Source organism: Eumetopias jubatus, unplaced genomic scaffold, assembly GCF_037043125.1.
Source record: "Eumetopias jubatus isolate StellerSeaLion01/CBP00866 unplaced genomic scaffold, mEumJub1_p1.0 scaffold_13, whole genome shotgun sequence".
Taxonomy (NCBI): domain Eukaryota; kingdom Metazoa; phylum Chordata; class Mammalia; order Carnivora; family Otariidae; genus Eumetopias; species Eumetopias jubatus.
In genome coordinates, this window is record NW_028274819.1 from 35,208,831 (window position 1) to 35,231,018 (window position 22,188).

General features: G+C 35.8%; 1 protein-coding gene across 2 annotated transcripts in view; it reads right to left on the reverse strand.

The window, feature by feature from the left end:
• The window catches only part of LUZP2 (leucine zipper protein 2), a 469,487-nt gene that overhangs the window by 228,413 nt on the left and 218,886 nt on the right, over positions 1–22,188 (reverse strand). For both annotated transcript variants that reach the window (XM_088017667.1, XM_028117737.2), the window contains exons 4-5: positions 17,921–18,002; positions 12,227–12,289 (exon numbers count right to left, since the gene is read on the reverse strand). In XM_088017667.1, the coding sequence (XP_087873793.1) occupies positions 12,227–12,289; positions 17,921–18,002 (145 nt within the window). The remainder of the gene's footprint in view (positions 1–12,226; positions 12,290–17,920; positions 18,003–22,188) is intronic.

A 22,188-nucleotide genomic window follows, 5' to 3' on the forward strand; every position in this document is an offset into this window, starting at 1 on the left:
TTTATAAACTTTGAATCCTGAAGCTGGAATTTAAGGAACCACAGGAATCACTTCATACAAACTCCTTATTTTACAAATAACCCTCATGAAAGTCATGACTTCTCCAAGGCAACACAGTGAATAAGTTTGAGATGCTGGTGGAAACTTCACTCAGTAACAAGCCCAAGAGAAGGATTTTTCTTATGCTTCCTTCCTCCCACCTCCCCTCCCTTCCTCTCTTTCTTCTTTCCTTGGTGGTTTCTATCTTTCATACTTTTGTTCTCTCTTTCAGTGCAGCATGTCGGTAATCAAAGTACAATACCTTGCCTTCCAGCCCCATGTGTAAAAGACTTGGGATAGCAAGTTAGTGATTTCTAATCAATATGAGGTTTTCTGATTCTCTACGATTTTCAAAGTCCATTACAAGTTTGATATCAGGAATATGTCTCATAATCTCAGAGACTTTCATTCCTATGAATTATGGACAGTGGTCCATCCCATATAATTTATATAAATATAAGCTACCTAAGCAATATTTATTATTCACTCAACAAATATCTATCAAGTTCTTACTATGTTTCAGCAAAGATACAGAGGATATCATGCTAAAAAAGATAATGTTCCTGTTCTTATTATCTTTAAAAAAAACAAATGTGCATATAGTTAATACTGTACCGTGCACTTAAAATTTGTTAAAAAGATAGATTACATGATGTGTATGTGTGTATGTGTTTTAACAGACTTTATTTTTCAGAGCAGTTTTAATTTCACAGCAAAACTAGAGGAAGGCACTGAGATTTCCTAATATACTACCTGATTCCACTTATGCATAGCCTCTCCCTACCAGAATGATACTTTTGTTATAGCCGATGAACCTACATTGATACATCATTATCACTCAAAGTTCATAATTTACATTAGGGTTCACTCTCAGTGTTGTAAATTTTATGGGTGGAAAAATGTATAATGAAATGTATCCATCCTAACAGTATCATGCAGAGTACTTTCATGCTTAATGATCTTCTGTGCTCTACTATTCATCTCTGTCCTTCTAACTCCTGGCAACCGCTGATCTTTTCACTGTATCCATAATTTTGCATTTTCCAGAATGCCATATAGTTGGAATTATATAGCATGCAGACTTTTCAGACTGGCTTTTTTCGCTTAGTAATATGTGCTTAGTTTTCCTTTGCGTCTTTTCACAGGTTGATAGTTCATTTAGTGCTGAGTCATATTCCACTGTCTGGATTCTATCACAGTTTATTTATCTATCAGTCTATCAAAGGAAGGTTGCTTCCAGGTTTTGGTGTTTTGAATAAAGCTACTATAAACATCCATGTACAAGTTTTTATGTTGATGTAAGTTTTCAATTCTTTTGATAAATATCAAGGAGTGTGATTGCTGGATCATAGGTAAGAGTATGTTTAATTTTAAAAGAAGATAGTAGGAAGGGAAAAATGAAGGGGGGGAAATTGGAGGGGGAGACGAACCATGAGAGACTATGGACTATGAGAAACAAACTGAGGGTTTTAGAGGGGAGGGGGTGGGGAGATGGGTTAGCCTGGTGATGGGTATTAAAGAGGGCACGTTCTGCGTGGAGCACTGGGTGTTATGCACAAACAATGAATCATGGAACACTACATCAAAAACTAATGTGTAATGAATGGAGACTAACATAATAAAATTAAATTAAAAAAAAACTGTATGTTCAATTTTGTGAGAATCTGCCAAACTGTCTTCCAAAATGGCTACAATTTTGCATTCCCAGTACATCATGTGTTTTTACAAAAAAAAAGAAAAAAGCAGAGAATGAAAATGAACAAGTAAATCAACGAATTACATAATATAATTTTAAGAAATGTTAGTTGCTATAAAGAAAAAAAGCAAGATGAGGGATCAGAGATTTTTCTATTACTCATGGATTTTAGAACAAGGCTCTAAATTGTCTTAAATTGTAGCTTTAAACTTTTGATTTTGATGTGGTACAAAGAAGTTTGCTATTTTTCCGTTAAAAGAATGATCTATTTTGGACACACTATTACTTTCTAAAATGAAACTATATAATGATGAGCTCAGAAAATAATCATTTACCATGCCACTTTTGCCTCAGGGAATAATCCCTTAAAAAATTAATATTTATGTATTTAAATTATTGAGACTAAAGAACCTGATCCCACTGTATTTAGAGTTAAAAAATTCAAGTGAGCTTTTCTGATTTTTAAAAGTTCTCAGAGGCATAGCTATCCCATGTAGTAATTCTGAAGATAATACTAACACAAAACCTACAAACTCGTGTCATATGCACTTGCATTATGGATTAACTGGGATAGTGTATGTATATTTATAATTTTAAGTCACTGTTATTTAGATTTGTGTCTTCTCCAGGTCAATCATTCCATCTTCCCAAACTTGTTTAAATGGATTCCCTTCACAAATTTCCTTTTCTCACACCTCTAACTAATTGTAGCTTCTTCGCCCTCCCACATACCAATCTATGTTCTTGAGTAAACACTACTTAACATGTAAAGTTGTCATGGAAGGGATACACCCCATTTCAAGTTTGGATATAAAGGCTGGGTAGGCACATAGGTTCCAGGAATGATGTTGGATCCATGATGCACAAAGGAGGTGATAATGGAGAGAAGGAGGGGCAGAGAAGAAAATACAACATAATAATGTATTTCTGACTATTAAAAACAAAGCAGTTCTGGGGAGCCTGAGTGGCTCAATTGGTTAAGCGACTGCCTTTGGCTCAGGTCATGATCCTGGCGTCCCGGGATCGAGTCCCACATCGGGCTCCCTGCTCAGCGGGGAGTTTGCTTCTCCCTCTGACCCTCCCCCCTCTCATGCTCTCTCTCTCTCTCATTTTCTCTTTCTCTCTCAAATAAATAAATAAAAATGTTTAAAAAACAAAACAAACAAACAAAAAACCACAAAGCAGTTTTACCATTTCCTTCCAGGTGCAGAGACAGAGATGATCACTTACCTGGTGTTATAGGACTAAAGTTTCCCTAGTGCCATTGTTATTGAAAATTTGAATGTAGCAAGTAAATGTAAAATGAGGAGCGAAGATACTTAATATGTTTGGAATGAGGGTGGAATTATTTGCAAGGGAGCATTGCTAACAAAAATATGGTGATGCAAATACATTGTGCATGACTTGGGACGTGAAATGATTAAAATTACAGGCTCTGATCTGAGGGACAGTAAGGAAATGAGTGAGGATGACAGGGAGTGATAGATGTATTCAGTGGCTTTCTGGATACATTTTATAAATCTAATATCTACTCACTCTTTTGCAATGAACTTTTCTGTCCTGTGGGAAATCCATCTGTTTCAATAGGGCTAATCCCATCTAACAAAAGGGCAGAAATGTGACTCATTCACAGCCAAATAAAGCACCCCTTCCCCTGGCCATGGTGAGTGTCTCAGGCATGTGAATAAGTCAGAATCTTCTCTGGGATTTTTTTGCTTGTACAATCTGAAAGGACTGTCTCATTTGGCTATTGTTTCTAAACAGGTAGGATGTTAATCAGATGGTTCTTCGTCTTCTTGTCTGCCATATGGAGAGAGACATTTTGAGAGATGGAATGAGACTGTCTAAAAATTAGAGAAGTAGAGTAATGTCTTACCTTAGTGTTTTTATTTAAGAGAAACATGGAGTTTTTCTTTGTTTAGAACCATACCATAAGCAAATATTTATTTTTATATAGCACTGTTTACTAATGAACTAATTTTACCTCAGAACCCAGTGACAGCAATTATAATGACAATGATAGTTCCCATTTGTTAAGAGCTAAATACGTGCTAAGTGTCTTACATGCATTGTTTTTCCATTTATTAAATTAATATTCTGAGGTACATAAAAAACATAATGTTTATAAAATACATGAAATTAAGAAAGCAAACTCTTCTCCTATACTTGAAGCATGGCAGAGAACACTAGCTATTCCCCTAATAGAAAACAGAAACAGTGACCTGGTTGCCTCCAAGGGCAAAAGTCACACAATTTCAACGGAGAATCATTTCTAAAATTGTATGCAATTTTAGATGTAAGCATATAGCCAACGATTCTGATGCAATAAATTAGAACTTGGCAGAATTAATTGACTGCAACAGTAAATAAAGTAAAATTTAAGGTAGATTGTAATCTCCCATAGAGCAGCAGCTCTGGCTTACTTCTGAAATGCTGAGTATGAATTATGTGTCCTTGCAAAGTAGAAAGACCACTGATGTAGATGTATCTGACAGGGGAGATTTTCAGATTTATTTTTCTGTGTATTATGCTTTGGCTCTATCAGATTGGCTGCCCCAATGCCTTCTTGTAACACATACCTACAGTTTTAATCTGGATGCTAAAAACACATACATGCTTTGCAAGTAAGCTGGTCTGAAATTGGATTCAGCTACAATCATCAAAATTAACTGCTTTCCTTACACCAATAAATATCTAATAATCTTTCTTTTTTAAAATATCTATTTATTTATTTTTGAGAGAGTGATCGTGCATGTGCAGGGGGAGGGGCAGAGGGAGAGGATCTCAAGCAGAATCCATGTTGAGACCACAGCCCAACATGGGGCTCCATCTCATGACCCTGAGATCATGAGATGAGCTGAAATCAAGAGTCTGACGCTTAACAGAGTTACCCAGGCACCCCTAATCTTTCACCTACAAGGGAATGTTTGCAATATCAAGCTTTTTTTTATGTTTGCTTTCTTGGTTGTGAATAGCCATAAATTCGAATCCTTTTTTTTTTCTTTCAGTCACCTCTTCAATAAAGCATTCCATGTCCACCGCACCTGCCCTCATCTGCCCTCTTACAGTATTTTATTGTAAAATTCTTTTTTTGAAGATTTTATTTATTTATTTGAAAGAGAGAGAGAGAACAAGTGGGGAGGAGGGACAGAGGGAGAAGTGGGCTCCCTGTTCATTGGGGCTCGATCCCAGGACCCTAGAATCATGACCTGAGCCAAAGGCAGCCAGCCACTTAACCAACTGAGTCACCCAGGCGCCCCTTATTGTAAAATTCTTATTTTAATCTGTTTATTATGATTATTTGTGTGATTTTTGCAATTATTAATGTGTCATATATTATGTGGAAAAATGTTATTATTAAATTCTGGGTTTTTTTATAAAGATCTTATTTATTTATTTTGAGAGAGAGAAAGAAAGAGAAAGCATGAGCTGGGGAGAGGGGCGTTAAGCGTCTGCCTTCAGCTCAGGCCATGATCCCGGGGTCCTGGGATCGAGTCCCACATCGGGCTCCCTGCTCTGCGGGAAGCCTGCTTCTCCCTCTCCCACTACCCCTGCTTGTGTTCCCTCTCTCACTGGGTCTCTCTCTCTCTCTCTATTGAAAAATAAATAATATCTTTAAAAAAAAATTACAGACTATGTTTTAATACCAATCTAAATCAAGTATTACCAACTATATATATTCCTTTGAAGTCCCATTATCAAACTCACACATTTCATTGAGGAGGTTCAACTAATCAAAGATGCTTGTCACAGTGTCTAATTTGTCTAATATTTCAATACCTACATACTATCCTACTCATTCCTTGAGCCTTTTTTATATCTAGGACCATTATAGATAAACTTATTTTATCCTGGGGGTAAAATGAATAATTTTAAAGAAAATTGTAAAGAGTGGAGAGAGGGTGTTTAGAAAGTACAAAGTCAAAGAGACTTTAAGCTTTGGAGTCTGTGAGATTGGTTGTATCACATGATGATGAAGTTATATATATGGAAGTAAGAAAAAGGAGGCTGAGTTTTTTTTTTGTTTCTTTGTTTTATTTTTGGTGCAAATTTTTATATTTGTTCTAACCATATAATAATAACCAAATGTAAAATAAGTAATTGAATGAACGAAAATGGATTGTACAAGATACCAAAACCAGATAATCAAAAAATTGCCAACAAACAAAAATCCAAGACCAGATGCTTCATAGATGAATTCTACCAAATATTTAAAAAAAAAGAGTTAATACCTATTCTTCTTAAGCTAGTCCAAGAAAACAGAAGAGGAAGGAAAACTTCCAAATTCATTCGACAAGGCCAACATTATTCTGATACCAAACTCAGACAAAGACACTACAAAAAAACAAAGCTACAAGCCAGTATCTCTGATGAACACAGATGCAAAAATCCTCAACAAAATATTAGCAAACAGGGACACTTGGGTGGCTCAGTTGGTTAAAGCATCTGCCTCCGGTTCAGGTCATGATCCCAGGGTCCTGGGATCGAGCCCCGCATTGGGCTCCTTGTTCAGTGGGGAGCTTTCTTCTCCCTCTGCCTGCTGCTCCCCCTGCTTGTGTTCCCTCACTCTGACAAATAAATAAATAAAATCTTTAAAAAAATATTAGCAAACACAATTCAAAATACATTAAAAAGATCATTCACCACACCACATTCCACAATATATTCCTGGAATACATTCCAGGAATGCAAAAGTTGTTCAATACTCATGAATCAGTCAATGTGATATGTCACATTAACAAGAGGAAGGATAAAAACTATATGATCATCTCAGTAGATAGAGAAAAAGCATTTGACAAAGTACAATATCCATTCATGATAAAAATCCTCAACAAAGCAGGCTTATCAGGAAAATAACTCAACATAATAAAGGCCATAATGAAAAACCCACATCTAATATTATACTCAAAGGTGAAAAACTGAGAGCTCTTCCTCTGAGATCAGGAATAAGACAATGATGTCCACTCTCACCACTTTTATTCAACATAGTACCTGAAGTCCTAGCTGCAACCATCAGACAAGAAAAAGAAATAAAAAGACAGCCACACTGGTAAGGAAAAAGCTAAACTCTCACTATTTGCAGAATAACATGATACTATATGTAGAAAACCCTAAAGACTCCATTAAAAAATTCCTAGGACTGTTAGGTGAATTCAGTAAGGTCACAGGATATAAAATCAAAGTACAGAAGTGTGTTGTGTTTCCATACACCAATAATGAAGCAGAAGAAAGAAATTATAAAAACAATCCCGTTTACAATTGCACCAAAAAGAATAAAATATCTAGGATTAATTTAACCAAGGAGGTGAAAAACCTAAAGTCAGTAAACTATAAGTCATTGATGAAAGAAACTGAAAATGATACAAATGAATGGAAAGACTTACATGCTCATGGATTGCAAAAATTAGTCTGTTAAAATGCCCATTATACCCAAAGAAATCTACAGATTTAATGCAATCCCTATCAAAATAGTTTTTTCACAAAACTAGAACGAATAACCTAAAATATGTATGGAACCACAAAAAAACTTGTATAGTCAAAACAATCTTGAGAGAGAAGAACAAAGCTGGAAGTATTACAGTCCCAGATTTCAAGATAATACTACAAAGCTATACTAAACAAAACAGTATGGTACCAGCACAAAAAGAGACACATAAATCAATGGAACAGAATAAAGGGCCCAGAAATAAACCCATGTCTGCACGGTTAATTAAACTACAGCAATGGAGTCAAGAATATATAATGGGGAAAAGACAGTCTTTTCAATAAACAGTGTTGGGAAAACTGGACAGCTACATGCAAAAGAATAAAACTGGACCACTTTCTTACACCATACACAAAAATAAATTAAAAAAATAGAAAAAACATAGGCAGTAATCTCTTAGACATCACCCCTAGTAACATGTTTATGGGTATGTCTCCTCCGGCAAGGAAACAAAACCAAAAATAAACTACTGGGACCACATCAAAATAAAAAGCTTTTATACAACAAAGGAAACTATCAAGAAAACAAAAAGGAAACCTACTGAATGGGAGAAGATTTTTGCAAATGCTATATCTAATGAGGGATTAATATGCAAAATACACAAAAAACTTATACAACTCAACACCAAAAAAATAAACCATTTGATTAAAAACAATTGGCAGAGAACCTGAATACACATGGATACATAAAAAGATGCTCAACATCACTAATCATCAGAAAAATGCAAATCAAAACTACAATGAGATACCACCTCATACCTGTCAGAATGGCTGGTATCAAAAAGAAAAGAAATAACAAGTGTTGGTGAGGATGTGGAGAAAAGGGAAACTACAGGCACTTTTGGTGGGAATGTAAATTGCTATAACCACTGAAGAAAACAGTATGGAAGTTCCAAAACTAGAACTACCATATGACCCAATAATTACACTATGAAGTATTTACCCAAAGAAAATGAAAACACTAATTTGAAAAGATATATGCATTCCTATGTTTATTACAGCATTATGTGCAACAGCCAAGATATGGAAGCACCAAAAGATGAATGGATAAAGATGTCAGATACATATACAATAGAATATTACTCAGCCATGAAAAAGAAGGAGACCTGACCGTTTGTGACAACATGGATGGACCTAGAGCATATTATGCTAAGTGAAATAAGTCAGAGAAGTCAAATACCATATGATTTTCCATTTATGGAGAATCTAAAAACAAACAAATGAACAAACAAACAAAATCAAACAAACTCTTAAATACAGAGAACAAACTGGTGGTTGCCAGAGGGGAGGTGGGTGGGGGAAAAGATGAAGTAGATGGAAGGGAGTAAGAGGTACAAACTTACAGTTATAAAATAAATTAAGTCATGGAGATGAAAAGTACAGCATAGGGAATGTAGTCAATGATATCGTAATAACATTGTGTGGTGACAGATGATGACCAGTTTCACAGTGAGCACTGAGTAATGTACGGAATTGTAGAATCACTGCATCACACACCTGAAACTAATGTAATGTTGCATGTCAATTATACTTCTATAATGAAAATAAATAATTTAAGGTAGCCATACTAGCCTTCCTACAGATTAAAACAAAACAAAACAAAAAACAGAGACAGATTAGGAAATTACTAGAAAACTGGTGATATTTCTACTACAAAATCAAGTTTTACATTGTAAGAAATCTAACATTGTGCAAAATCATACACTAAAAACACAGGATGCATGGGAAGTCCACTTACCATGAAACTTTGTAATCAGAGCATCAAGAACATAATAATGATACCAATAAAAACATAGCCATAATATGATATTTTCCATTTTTTATCCCAAATACTATACTCAATCACTTGCAGCCTTACAGTGAAGATTTAGTATTTCCTCCTCTGAGATGACGATCCTAAAGGGAATTGCTTCTAATAAAGTACATTATCATCAAAATTAAAACCTAAGGCATACTTTTCACTAATCTCTTCTTTTAACGCAGGGAAAAGTCTTAACAGACTCCTCTATACTCACAGCTTAGCCAGATATCTTGGTGCATTGAAAAGCATTTTTTTTAAATGTTTTGAAGGTACCTAACTGCCACTACCAGCACTGAAGGGAGGTTCTTGTGTATATTTTCTTATTCCCATGGATTCATAAAGAGTTCTCTAAAATGTAATAAGGCTTTCCCCCGATTGCATCAAACCTTAACATGTTAGGAAAAAATTACATATAAACCAAAACAATTTTAAAACCTTTACTGGCATCATTCCATCATTTATTAATTCCTACTGTGATGATTCTGTACCAGGAAATACACTGGGGGAAGAGACTTGACTTGAATGTTCCATGGAAGAAAATATAAGCAGAAAAGCAGAGGGCAATAACTTGAAACTTTCTGCCCAACACTGCATTTGCTTTTTTAAAAAGTCTGAGTATTTTTTTCCCTCCAAGGGTTATCTTAAATTGTAAAAACTAAATCCTTAGGTGCTAATTTTAAAGGTGCCTTTTAATAGTTGCCTTCACATAATGGAAAAAAAATGCTGATTCTTCAGTAATTCTTTAATAATTTTTCAAAAGTCCCTTATTCTACTGAAACTGCCTTAATACCTCCACTCAGAAGTTCTCAAGGGACTTCAAGATATTCTTCCAGAAATATCTTTATACCTGTTTTCTCTCTCACCTCCTTATATTTTGTTTAACTGATCTACCTGTTTGGTTTTTCTCTTGCTCTTCAATTAAGAATCTTCCAGGCAGTGTCCATATAATTTTACTGTACAGAGTATGTGTCATTATTTTGTTTAGTCTCTAAACATAATTATCATTTGTCAAAATAATAAACCTGAAATTTCAGGTAATTAATAGAAAGGAGTCAAATTTTTAAAAAATTCAATTGATATATGTTCACCATTAGTTTTTTTTTTTTAAGATTTTATATTATTTATTTGACAGAGGGATAGAGAGCTACACAAGTAGGCAGAGAGGCAGGCAGAGGGAGAGGGAGAAGCAGGCTCGCCACTGAGCAGGGAGCCTGACGTGGGGCTCCAACCCAGGACCCTGGGATCATGACCTGAGCCGAAGACAGCTGCTTAACCAACTGAGTCACCCGGGCGCCCCCACCATTAGGTTTTGCTGAAGTCAAAAACTGTCTCTAGTTATGAGTTTTCATCTTGCAGATTTTCAATACAATGAGAGTGAGTAGTAAATTTCATTACAAAGCTTACTTACAGTCATCAGATATTACTTCTGTAAGGTTGTATTTGTTTTAGAATTACTCTAGCCTAATACGCTCTGGTTTCTCTTCAGATCACATAAATCTTTCGCCTTTTACTCTAGCCTATACACTTAGAAAATGAATATTACCCTATAAAAGTATCCCCCAGAAACAAAATATTTTGTTAGTCTTTATATGTATTTGTTATGAATAATTTATAGTTTGATTTTGAAAGTGCTTCCTTCTTAAAGTCTGGATTTAGAAAAAATTATTTAAGATTCAAAGTTAACTGATGATGCTTAGCGGTATAAATTAACCTAGAATCCTTTCATTATTATACAACTGTGCTCATGTTGTTTGGTATGTGAGTTTGGGCATGTACCGGCAAATGTTCTTTATTTCCTATTTTAATACTGACTTTAATGTTTGAAATATTTGCCTTGTCTGAAATGATCCCTGGAAGTGTTTGACTAGAGTAATCTGACCCTCTCACGGAGCTCCAGTGAACAAGATATTATTATCCAGGACACCCAGTATTCTAGTAGCTCTGGTCTGCTGATATTTTCCACTATAAACAGGAAATCAAGAAGATTCAGGCCTCAGGGAAACTATCATCAAGTCCGCCCATCTTAAATTCTTAAGTTTCTTAAGAACACTCAGAATAGTTAGTTGATTTTGGCTCAGCTCACGATGATCAGTCATGAGATTAAGCCCCTTGTTGGGCTCCTGGGCATGGAGCCTGCTTAAAATTCTCTCTCCTCTACCCATCCCCCCGGCCACATTCTCCCACTCTAAAAAGAAAAACCAACCAAACAAACAAAAACCACCACTCAGAAGAAAAACACATTAGACAGAAATTAAAATACAAGAGAATCATCAGAAAGCCATTTTAAATCTGTCTTGCTTTCCTTTCTCCTATGCATTCTTTGCACATGCACATCTGATAAACCATTTTAATGTCATAATCAGAGTCCTGATGATGAATGCTTAATACCAAAACATTCATAAAGCCTATTTTTTAAACTTGATATCAAGGTGGAAACCATTTAGGAATAATGTGAATAATGAGGCTCATCTATTGTTTAAGTGTCTCAAAAAATAAAAGGAAGGTATGGACAAACAAAAGAATGAGAGAAGGAAAAAGAGACAAGGAAGGTCTAAAGTGATTGATTTGGGATTCAAAATAAATCATAATTAGTGAGACTGATCAAGGAAAATGTATCATTAATTAGTCCTGGTTTAAGAGTCCTAATCAACTAACTGCATTCAAGAAAAAAGGTAGAAATAGAAATGTGATGGAGGAATTGTAGAAAATAAAGTAGTCATATAACAAGAGAAAGAAAATATGTATTTTATAGGGTTCTCAGAATTTAAAGGCTATAATGAAAGCTGTTCTAGCTTATTTCTGTTCAACTCTACATTAAGATGATCCTAAATAAATTTTTCATTCTAGATTGGCTCTTCCTAGCATGAAGTCAATTTCTACCTAGCCTTCTTCTTCAGCTCCTGTAATGTCATTGGGTGGACAGATGAATTTATGAAATGAAAAATAATTTTTTAATATTAGCCCAAGCAAAGTATAATTAGAAGAGAAAATGAACTAGAGAGGTATGAACTAGTAACATTAACATATATATATAAAAGTAGGGATTATCTACTCTTTGAAATTCTCAACAGTGCAATTCCATTCCTTAGTACGTAACTAAAGGCCAAATTGGCATGTAATCAATACTCCAAAAGTTGTGGCAAATCCATATGTGGGTTTGTGTCTATGCTTTGATTTATATAAAATTTGCCTGAACTATATCTTACCTCATTCTGGAGATCTCGGATCATTTTGCTCTTTCTTTCCATGTCAGTCTTTAAAAAATTAATCTGAAAATGAATGGAATATTATATAAGCACATTTCAAATTCATTCCTATGGCTTTTATAAATTTATTATCATGATTTTTGAAGCATAATACAATGATTATCTCTTTATCAACAAATATTGAAAAAGAACAAAGGATTAAAATTTTCATTAACCAAACTTTCATACCCAATTCATACATAGATCTACTGATTATAAAAAAGGCTTTTCTCATGTAGTAAAAGATTCATTTTTTTTAATTGAGAAAACATGCATATTATAACTATGTAAACCTCAATTAAAAAAATGTGTTTTTTTAAAAAAACAAAACGAAGCAAACAACAACAAAAAGCTAGATTCTAGGGTTGGACCTAGAAATCTCCATTCATAAAACACTCTGCAGGTACTTTTGACCTATAGCTGGTTGGAAAGCAATTGCATAGTGATATTCCTGGTCTCTAAAGCACAGAATGTTCTAATACCGTACCAAAGAAATCATGATGTTTCCTTCTGAATTTGATATTGCTGGAATCTGTAATCTTAGGTCAGTTGTTCAAACTGTATTTGCATAAACATAGCACCTTTGCTGCCTGAGTATATCTGCTTTAGTATTTTGGAAAAAAAAAAATTCAGTATAGCACAGTTGTTAAAATCTGAGACTTTATAGTCAGTGAGAGTTCACTCTGATAAAAAGTGACTTTATGATAGTGGATATAATATTTAATTTCTCCAATTTTTAATTTTCTGGTAGTCACATTTTTTAAAAAAGTAAAAAGAAACAGATAAAATTATTTTTACTAATATGTTTTATTTAATTCAATATACTCAAAATATTATTTTGGCATGTAATGGATAATGATATAATTGACATTATTTTTCACAATATATCATTAAAATCCACTGTATGTTTTACACTAATAGCATATCTCAATTTGGACTAGCCATTTTATAATGCTCAATAGCCTTATGTAGCTAGTGTGTATATATATATTGGAGAACACAGTCTTAGAGGATCCCTGGAATGATACAAAAGAGACTTGGTAATGTGGGTTATCTCTGGAGATAAACTGAATCAGTGGAAATCAAGTTGAGGAGTAAAATGAATTTTCACCATATATAGAGATCTAAAAAAAAAATAGTTCTGAAACATTTCAAACATAAACAAAAGACCAAGAAGTAATATGTAAAACGCCTCTGGGCCCAAACCTAAGAATAAACAAATATAAATATTTTGTCCAATTTTCTTCAGACCTTGTAAAAAAATAGTTACAGCTACTATTAAAGCCCCACCTAATTTTTCTTCCTTCACTCTCCAGAAGTTGATGTGCCTTGTGCATGTTTTTTGTACGTTTTGCTTTCCTTGTAACAAATGTTAACGCCCCCTCTTTTCTGGCTTGTATAGGGGTCCTTAAACCACTCCTTGAAATGGTAATAGAGATCTAAACCAATTCTGGATGGTCAAATTCCATATAAAACAAGCAGAAGCCTGAGAACTACCACGACCATTGCTTTGGTCATAATAATTTTCAAGTTAAATTTTAATTATGAAACTAATGACAGCAACCTGAAAACATAAATCACACTCTGTCCCATTAAGAAGATAGTTTGATTTGGTTGATAATGCAAAGGACTGGAGGACGTGGTGCCGTGCAAAATTAGATATATATGCAGCACAATAGGGTATGCCCCAATAAACAACTTTTTCACCCATTTCTACTGCTGTGTGCTGCCTCAGCCTATAGATAACCAATCTTGTGGCTGGACCAGCCTCTGCGGTTCTTAGTATGATTGCAAGACACCCTCAGCAATATCATCAGGAAACTTAGAAAATTAAAAAAAAAAAAAGGTTTATTACTTACAAGTCCTGGATATTACATGTCACACCTGGGGCCACACAGTGAGGCCATGGGTAGAAAGAGCCAGGGAGAGTGAAGGCCTGAGGTTCTGCTTTTATTGGGGTGGAGGGTAGGAGCCTAGGGTTTCCTGGGTTCACTTTTTACTGGTGAATTTAAAAGACAAATATGTAACATTTCAAAATTTCTAAAGTGCCTTTGTAGATGTAGTATAAGCTCTGGCAGCTGGCTTTTCTTTTTTGTAATGCAAGTGCTAATGTTAGCTTTGATTGAGAAGGCATCCACTTCAAAATGGCTATCTGAAATACACACAGGGCCAGCCACGAGACTAGCTAAAGACCCATGCCAGGTCCTTCCTGTCCCAGGCTTCAAGCTCCAAAATACCTCAGGTTCCTTTGTTTTGGAGATCTTGGTTGATTTCAGTAATTGACCATTTGGGCTGCTTGTTTTTTCTCTTATGTTTTAAATTTCCATTCTTATGTTTAATTTATTATTTTTTCAATCATTCAATGAAAGTTTATTATTTTTTATATATATTATTTATATATATATGTTAATCACCATACATTACATCATTAGTTTTTGATGTAGTGTTCCATGATTCACTGTTTGCATATAACACCCAGTGCTCCATGCAGAACGTGCCCTCCTTAATACCCATCACCAGGCTAACCCATCCCCCCACCCCCCTCCCCTCTAGAACCCTCAGTTTGACCTTGAAGTCATGAAATACTTAAAGCCACCTTGCTTATATTAATAACCTATTCTTTCACGGACCACTACTTTTCCCAAATCATCACATTTTGATACTATTCAGTATATATTATACATAATTAACAAATTTTTAAAATGATTATTTTATTTTGACATCCAAACACATTACAAGGAGTTTTCTCACACATTACTTCAAAACAACCTTTAAAAGTAGCTAGAGCAGGTTTTTCTGTTTTTTTTTTTTTTTAAGTAAACTCTACACTCAACGTGGGGCTCAGACTGCTGACCGCGATATCAAGTCGGCTGCTCTACCAACTGAGCCAGCCAGGTGTCCCAACAACTAACTTTAAGTAAAAACTGGGGCACCTGGCTGTCTTAGTCAGTAGAGTCAGCAACTCTTGATCTCGGGGTTGGGAGCTTGAGCTCCACTTTGGACACAGAGTTTACTTAAAAGTAAAAAAAATAAAAATAATAAATAAAAAAATAAAGAGTATAATGAAAATATATTGCAATGTTAAGAATACAATTACTTAAATGTGAAACAAGGACAGAAAATCTTGAGAACGCAGTGTTCAAATATTCAAGAGCTAAAATATATTCAGAATATTCAAAAAATATTAGCATTTTTAAACCATTAGTCTAGAATCCCAACAGGTTTTAACATCCCTGGCAAAATAGGCATTCCTGGTAGATAGTTATGAATTTCATTCTCAGAAACAGAAAATACCATTTATTTATTCTGAACAAAGAATGTAAGAACATAGCAATTCTTTACTCTTAATGAGAGTCAAAGCTAGAAGCTAATTTTTGCCTTTAGACTAATTATGTCTCACTCAGGGCAAGTTAAGCCATAAAAATTAAGAGTAGTGAAAAGCATCCAATGAACATTAATATCTTTAATTACTGTGGTTACAGAGAATGAGAGCTCATTCTTCCTTGCTGTCTGTTAGGAATTTTCAGGAGGAACACAGGTTTGAAAGATATGCTATTCCATTATCTGCTTAGGGACAATAACAAATATTCACATGTTCACAGAAAGTATTTTCCCACAGAATTAGTCATGACAGCTTTACTGCTTCTTCAATTTAATTTTTCTCAAGTTTATCTTCTTTTATATTTTTGTGATTTAAGTTTATCCTTTAAGTTTCATAACATTTTACTATAAACTTACCAAATGATGTATTTGTAACATTTTTGCATAAAATACACAATCTGTTATTTTTATAGAAAAAGGCATAGTAAATAGTTATGTAATCAAGGGTAGCACATAAGATTATCAACTCTTAAATCTAAAATAGCACCATGTTTGCAGAATTAAATCCAGTTTTTCCCTCTCTTCGAGAGTGAACAATTACAATTATCTTTATCTCTCCTTACCCAACCTTCAATTACACCAACAGTCTAACAGAGAAAATAATAATTATTTACCAAAAAAAAAATGTTTAAAAATACAAATTAGTTTCTTAGTTAACCTAGAATTTTCAAATGGGGAGAACAAGCATAAAGCATTCTGTTTGAGTCTAACAAAATTTGGAAAAGGTAATTCCAGTACTATGAAATCTCTCTTTTAGATCCCACCAGATGCACATTAAAAAAAATAACCATTGTTATTTTTTGTTTCGTTTTGTTTTGCTTTTTATTATGTTATGTTAATCACCATACATTACATCCTTAGTTTTTGATATAGTGTTCCATGATCCATTGTTTGCCTATAACACCCAGTGCTCTCCATGCAATACGTGACCTCCTTAATACCCATCACCGGGCTAACCCATACCCCCATGGCCGTCCCCTCTAAAACCTTCAGTTTGTTTCTCAGAGTCCATAGTCTGTCATGGTTCCTCTCCTCCTCTGATTTCCCCCCTTCATTTTTCCCTTCCTTCTCCCAGTGTCCTCCATTGTTTTAATAATTATTTCTCAATCCTATATTTGTTGAGGTTGCGTTCATCTCTTTCAAGACTCTGAGTTAAAACATATTAGTCATTCAATTGCAAACAATGAACAAGTACTCCTGGTGACATGCTTTTCAAAAACAAACTAACCAACCCAGAACCCTTAACCCCAGCCACCCCTTTGTATTGGTGTGTTCTCATAGGCCAATCCACTATACTCCTGCCCTAACCACCCCAGGGGTCAGGTACCCCCCAGAGAACTAGGGGCATTCCCTATGCCCCAGAGCCTGCTAAGGTCATTCATATTAACTCCTCCTAAGCCTGCTTCCCCTGCCTCACACATTCTTTCCCACAGAAACCACAATAAATGCTCTTGCCCACAGTCTCTCACCTCCCTCTGCCTCGTGACCTACCCGAGTACTTCCTTGGATAGTCACCTGTCACAAGGCATGCTACCCCCTTGAGAATTGTGAGAAATAACTAAATTCTCAATGGTGGTCCATTTCCTGATCTGCTGGACGAACTGTACCTTACATTTTCCATTAATATATTTTAAAATAGACTCAGGTCCTAGAAACAAGTTAAAAGGTATACCCAATAAACAGTATATAAGATGGTTCTGGAGAATAAAGTAGGAACCTAGTGAGAAAATCTGGAGAGAAGTTTGATTCTCAAGACTTGGGGTGTGTCAGAATCACCTGGGGAGTTGATTAAACAGTCAGTGTATGGCCCCATCACTGAGAGATTCCTGTTCAGTAGATGAGGGGTAGAGATACAGTAAAGAAAATGCAGTCACCAAGGTCATAAAAATACTGGGTCAGCATTCATTCCAAGAAAAGATTTTTGTTGTATTTGATTATTAGGGGTCTTCTAATTCCCAACCCTCATTTATTGATGAGAACAGAGGTCAAGAGTGGAACAAAAGTGTCAGCCCCACAGCAATGGATCCTGAATTATGGCATATAATGACCTTGCCTGTTTAATCAACTCCCCACGTGATTCTGACACACCCCAAGGCTTGAGAATCAAACTTCTCTCCAGATTTTCTCACTAGATTTCTACTTTATTCTCCAGAACCATCTTATATACCATTTATGGGGAGTGGACCTTTTTATCTTGTTTCTAGGACCTAAGTGTATTTTAAAAACAATTTCCCAGCCCCAAAGCAAAGGGCACAAAAAAAGAAACATACTTACAGTAGCTTGTTGTTTTTCTGCTTTCTCAGTTGTCTCTTTAAGTTGATTTTGCAGGACCTCCTGGAGAGACTTCATTTGTTCTCTAGGAAAAAATAGAGAGCAAAAGAGAGACATAATTCTGTTATTTCCTATGTATATTATGAAAGAAGGCTTTGCTGTTGACATACATTTAGGAAACAACTAGAACTGTATGTAGGGACACGGCTAAGCATGCAGGATGTATCTGAGGATTCTAGTAATAAAGTTTCTCTCCTATGCAAGTACTAAAAGCAAGCCGTATTTAAAGGAAATTGCCTTGCTATTGTGTCTTGTACGAATCCCACTGTGTGAATCATCTGTGAGCTGCATAATGTGTTAAATTAAATCAATGTAATAATTAGAGTTGAAAAGCTAATTTTAGTGACAGCATGCCAGGGTGTGAACATGCTGGTTAGAGAAAAAGTTGCCACAGACTTGCTGATAGAATAAAATTACAACTCCCCTTGGATGCTCCTAATTGATTAATTCTAAGGCAGTATACTTTAGACATCCTTTATAAGGCCTGAGACTTTTTTTATAAAAACGAAGAGAAAAGAGACTTATTTTGACCTTGAGGACTGCCTCATTTATTGTGTGTAATAAAAGAAACCCACATCTGCATGTATATACACATTATGTCTCAAGCTCACTAATACATACAGAGCTTGTCTTACTTGTTAAAAAATATAAGCATTATCCATAATTTTGCATTCCTCTCAAGGGTCTAAGATTGACTCATTTATGACAAATCATACTATCTTTGTGTGCCTCCATTTTATCACCTAAGCTACCACTTCCAAACATTTTGATACCAGATGAGGGGGGTGTGTGTGTGTGTGTGTGTGTGTGTGTGTGTGTGTGTGTGTGTGTGTGTGTGTGTGTGTGTGTGTGTGTGTGTGTGTTTTATTCTGGGTACAGGAATAAACTTTATTTTTTTTAAGGATTTTATTTATTTATTTGACAGAGAGAGACAAAGCGAGAGAGGGAACACAAGCAGGAGGAGCAGGAGAGGGAGAAGCAGGCTTCCTGCCGAGCAGGGAGCCCAATGTGGGGCTCGATTCCAGGACCCTGGGATCGTGACCTGAGCTGAAGACAGACGCTCAACGACTGAGCCACCCAGGTGCCCCAGGAATAAACTCCTCTGAAGCAACAACAGCCAAACAGAAACCTTTCCTAGTCTTACCAGCAGAACTCAAACTAATTTAAAATTCCCAATCTAGTGCCAAAAGACTACCTCTGCAACCTTTGTGTGTAACCACACTACAGAGACTGGGCATAGGAGTGTACCCTCTTAGACCCATTTTCTTCATCACCAAAAAATGGGTACACTAATAGAGCTATCTGATAGGTTTGTAGTGAGGTTTAGATGACATAATGTAGGCAAAATGGCTTAGCACAATGCTTGAAAAATAATCACTTAATAAGTATGAGATCTCGGTCACAACCACCAGGACTACTCTAGGTCCTAAGTTCATTCTTTGACCACCACACCCCACACAGCTGCAAGCTGTTCTTTCGTCCATTGTGATTTAATGATGCTCCCAGATTTCTTACTCTAGAAACTCTTAGGTCTGAGTCTCAATTTCAGGATATGAGTGAGAGCCTATATGATTGTTAAAATCAATTTGGACTTTGTCAGGGCAAACTATAACTGGAACAAGTTATAAAATAATTACAGTCACTGTGGTTCATAGATGGTTTATGTTTGCCCACATGAAGCTCGTGACATGCTTTTGCTTAGAGCGGACTTAAGACACAGCTTCCATTCCTTCCTCAAATAGGTATCACTTATCAGGATTGTTTCACATGTGGACACTTAAATTTAGACTTCTATCATTCTTTCTGCTATTTTCCACAAAGAGCATTTGTGGCATAATATAATGTGATGGTAATGTCTACATATGTTGTAGGCTTACAATGCATCAGACACTCAGAAAGTTCACACTATGACATAATACTACAGAGAGAAAACTGAAACAGAGAAAGGTGGTGAAATTGTGTTCTAGAGCCTATGTGTTCAAACTCTAGAGTCATTACACTACCTTTATGGAGAGAGAGAGAGAGAAAGAGAGAGGAGGGAAAGAAGTAAGGGAGAGAAGGATGCAAGGATCTACATGCTATCCCTACCACTCAGATCTTCCACGAGCACTGAATAAAAACACAAACTATTGTATTTCTAACTAAAAAAATATAGTAAGATTTTATAATGATTATCATTTTATGATTATTTTTGAAGTTTAAGTTATCATTTTATTAAATGATACAGATTTTTAAAATTAAACTATGAAATACTATATATTTTATAAAAATAAAAATGAGTGTGTGTGTGTCAAAAATTCCCACACCCTGACATCTATAGGCAAAGTAGGGAGCACGAGAAAAATAAACTGTTAAGGTTGTTAACAAACACGGGAGCAGGGAGAGAATGCTGCACATTTTCACATCAAGGAAAGCTATCAGAATGGTAAATATGATCTTTTGAACTTTCTGAACATCTCTATATCCTCTTTTGCCTTCCAGGCTTATTGCTACACATTCTCACTGCTCTCCCGCTTTAGGTGCCCCCAGTCTCTGCCTCACAGTCTTGCTAAGTTATACTCCTATGAACTTGCTCATGGGCCCCCTCTACCAACAGTCTTGCTAAGTTCTACTCCTATGAGAGAGGACTCCTGAGTCGCTCATGGGCCCCCTCCACCAACAGGGAGTTACCCCACCTATCGCTACTACTCTAGGGTCCTATTTGGGATACTGAGATGAGTCTTCAATTCTAAAGACCTGGCGGGCCCACTGACACCTATGGTAGGCTGCTCAGGGTGTTGAGCACATTTCTGCACAGAATTTCATTACAAGGAATTTGAAAGGGCAGCTGCTTCATACATCTTCATATCAAGTTATAAATATAAAAAACACACTCACCCAAATCACACTACAGGAAGGCATTTTTTTCAAGTGGTTACCAACTTGTATTGTAAAAACATCTCAGATGGACCTCTTGCCACGATCCCGCACATTCCTTTTGTTTTCAGAGAACATGATATTTTACAATCCTTTGGTACACAGAGTCTAAAACTCCCTTCTAGGAATCTCCACCCACCAACCACCATAGTGAATAAAATGTCATCACTTTTTTCTAAGTTTTCAGTTACTTTAGGTTACCCTCTTATCTCCCAAGTCTCCATTTTGTGGGTACACACACTTACTCCTCATATGGTATGGTTTAGATTTGGTCCTGTGCTATGAATATTATCTAGGCTGTCAAAATATTTCTGAAAATGTAACACTCAAGAGTCAACACAACATTTTGTGCTTGCTCGCTCTCTCCCACCCACGTGTGCACACAAAAATATGCACACACATTCCTTTCTCAGTCTCAACAGAAAGGCATTCTTTGCTCTCTCTGCATGGTTGTATATGGCCACCCCATAACCTCTGAGTTTACTTACTTACAGTCTGGTTCCAGCTACACAGGGAGACTGATCAGATGTCTCTTGGTTACAATTCCAAGAGGGAAATTCTGATTGATTTGGTTTTGTCTTGGTGATCACCTCTGAGCCTATTAACTGTTGAGTGATCTTGGAGTCATATAAAATTAGCATGACTTCTTGAGACCACTCCTGCAAGTAAGTGTCAGGTGGCAAGCATCCCAGAGGACGAGGGGTTATTAAGAGCGGGATGTACAGCCAAATGGCATCTACAACACAGTGCACTGTTTCAGACTCAGATAATATTTCTAAATTTGCAATTAGTCAATATTTTTTTATATTCCAAAATAATATTCTTTTTCTTTTATGGTTTATGAGTATCTCTTCTTTTCAAAATGAGATACACAGCCTGCTTCATCTTCAGGTAACATGATTTTTATATATCTCTAAGTACTCAACAAAAATTAATATATCAAATGTCATATCCTTTTGAGAAATTACCTATTATTAGAATTTACTGAATTTTCTATTTTGACTTTGTGTGCATTATACAAGTTACACATTTTAAACAAATTTTCAAATTCTGGGGGCGCCTGGGTGGCTCAGTTGTTAAGCGTCTGCCTTCGGCTCTGTTCATGATCCCAGGGGCCTGGGATCGAGCCCCATATTGGGCTCCCCACTCAGCGGGGAGCCTGCTTCTCCCTCTCCCACTCCCCCTGCTTGTATTCCCTCTCTCGTTGTGTCTCTCTCCCTCTGTCATTTAAATAAATAAAATCTTAAAAAAAATAATAAAAAAACAAGTTTTCAAATTCTGGATAAAACATTAAA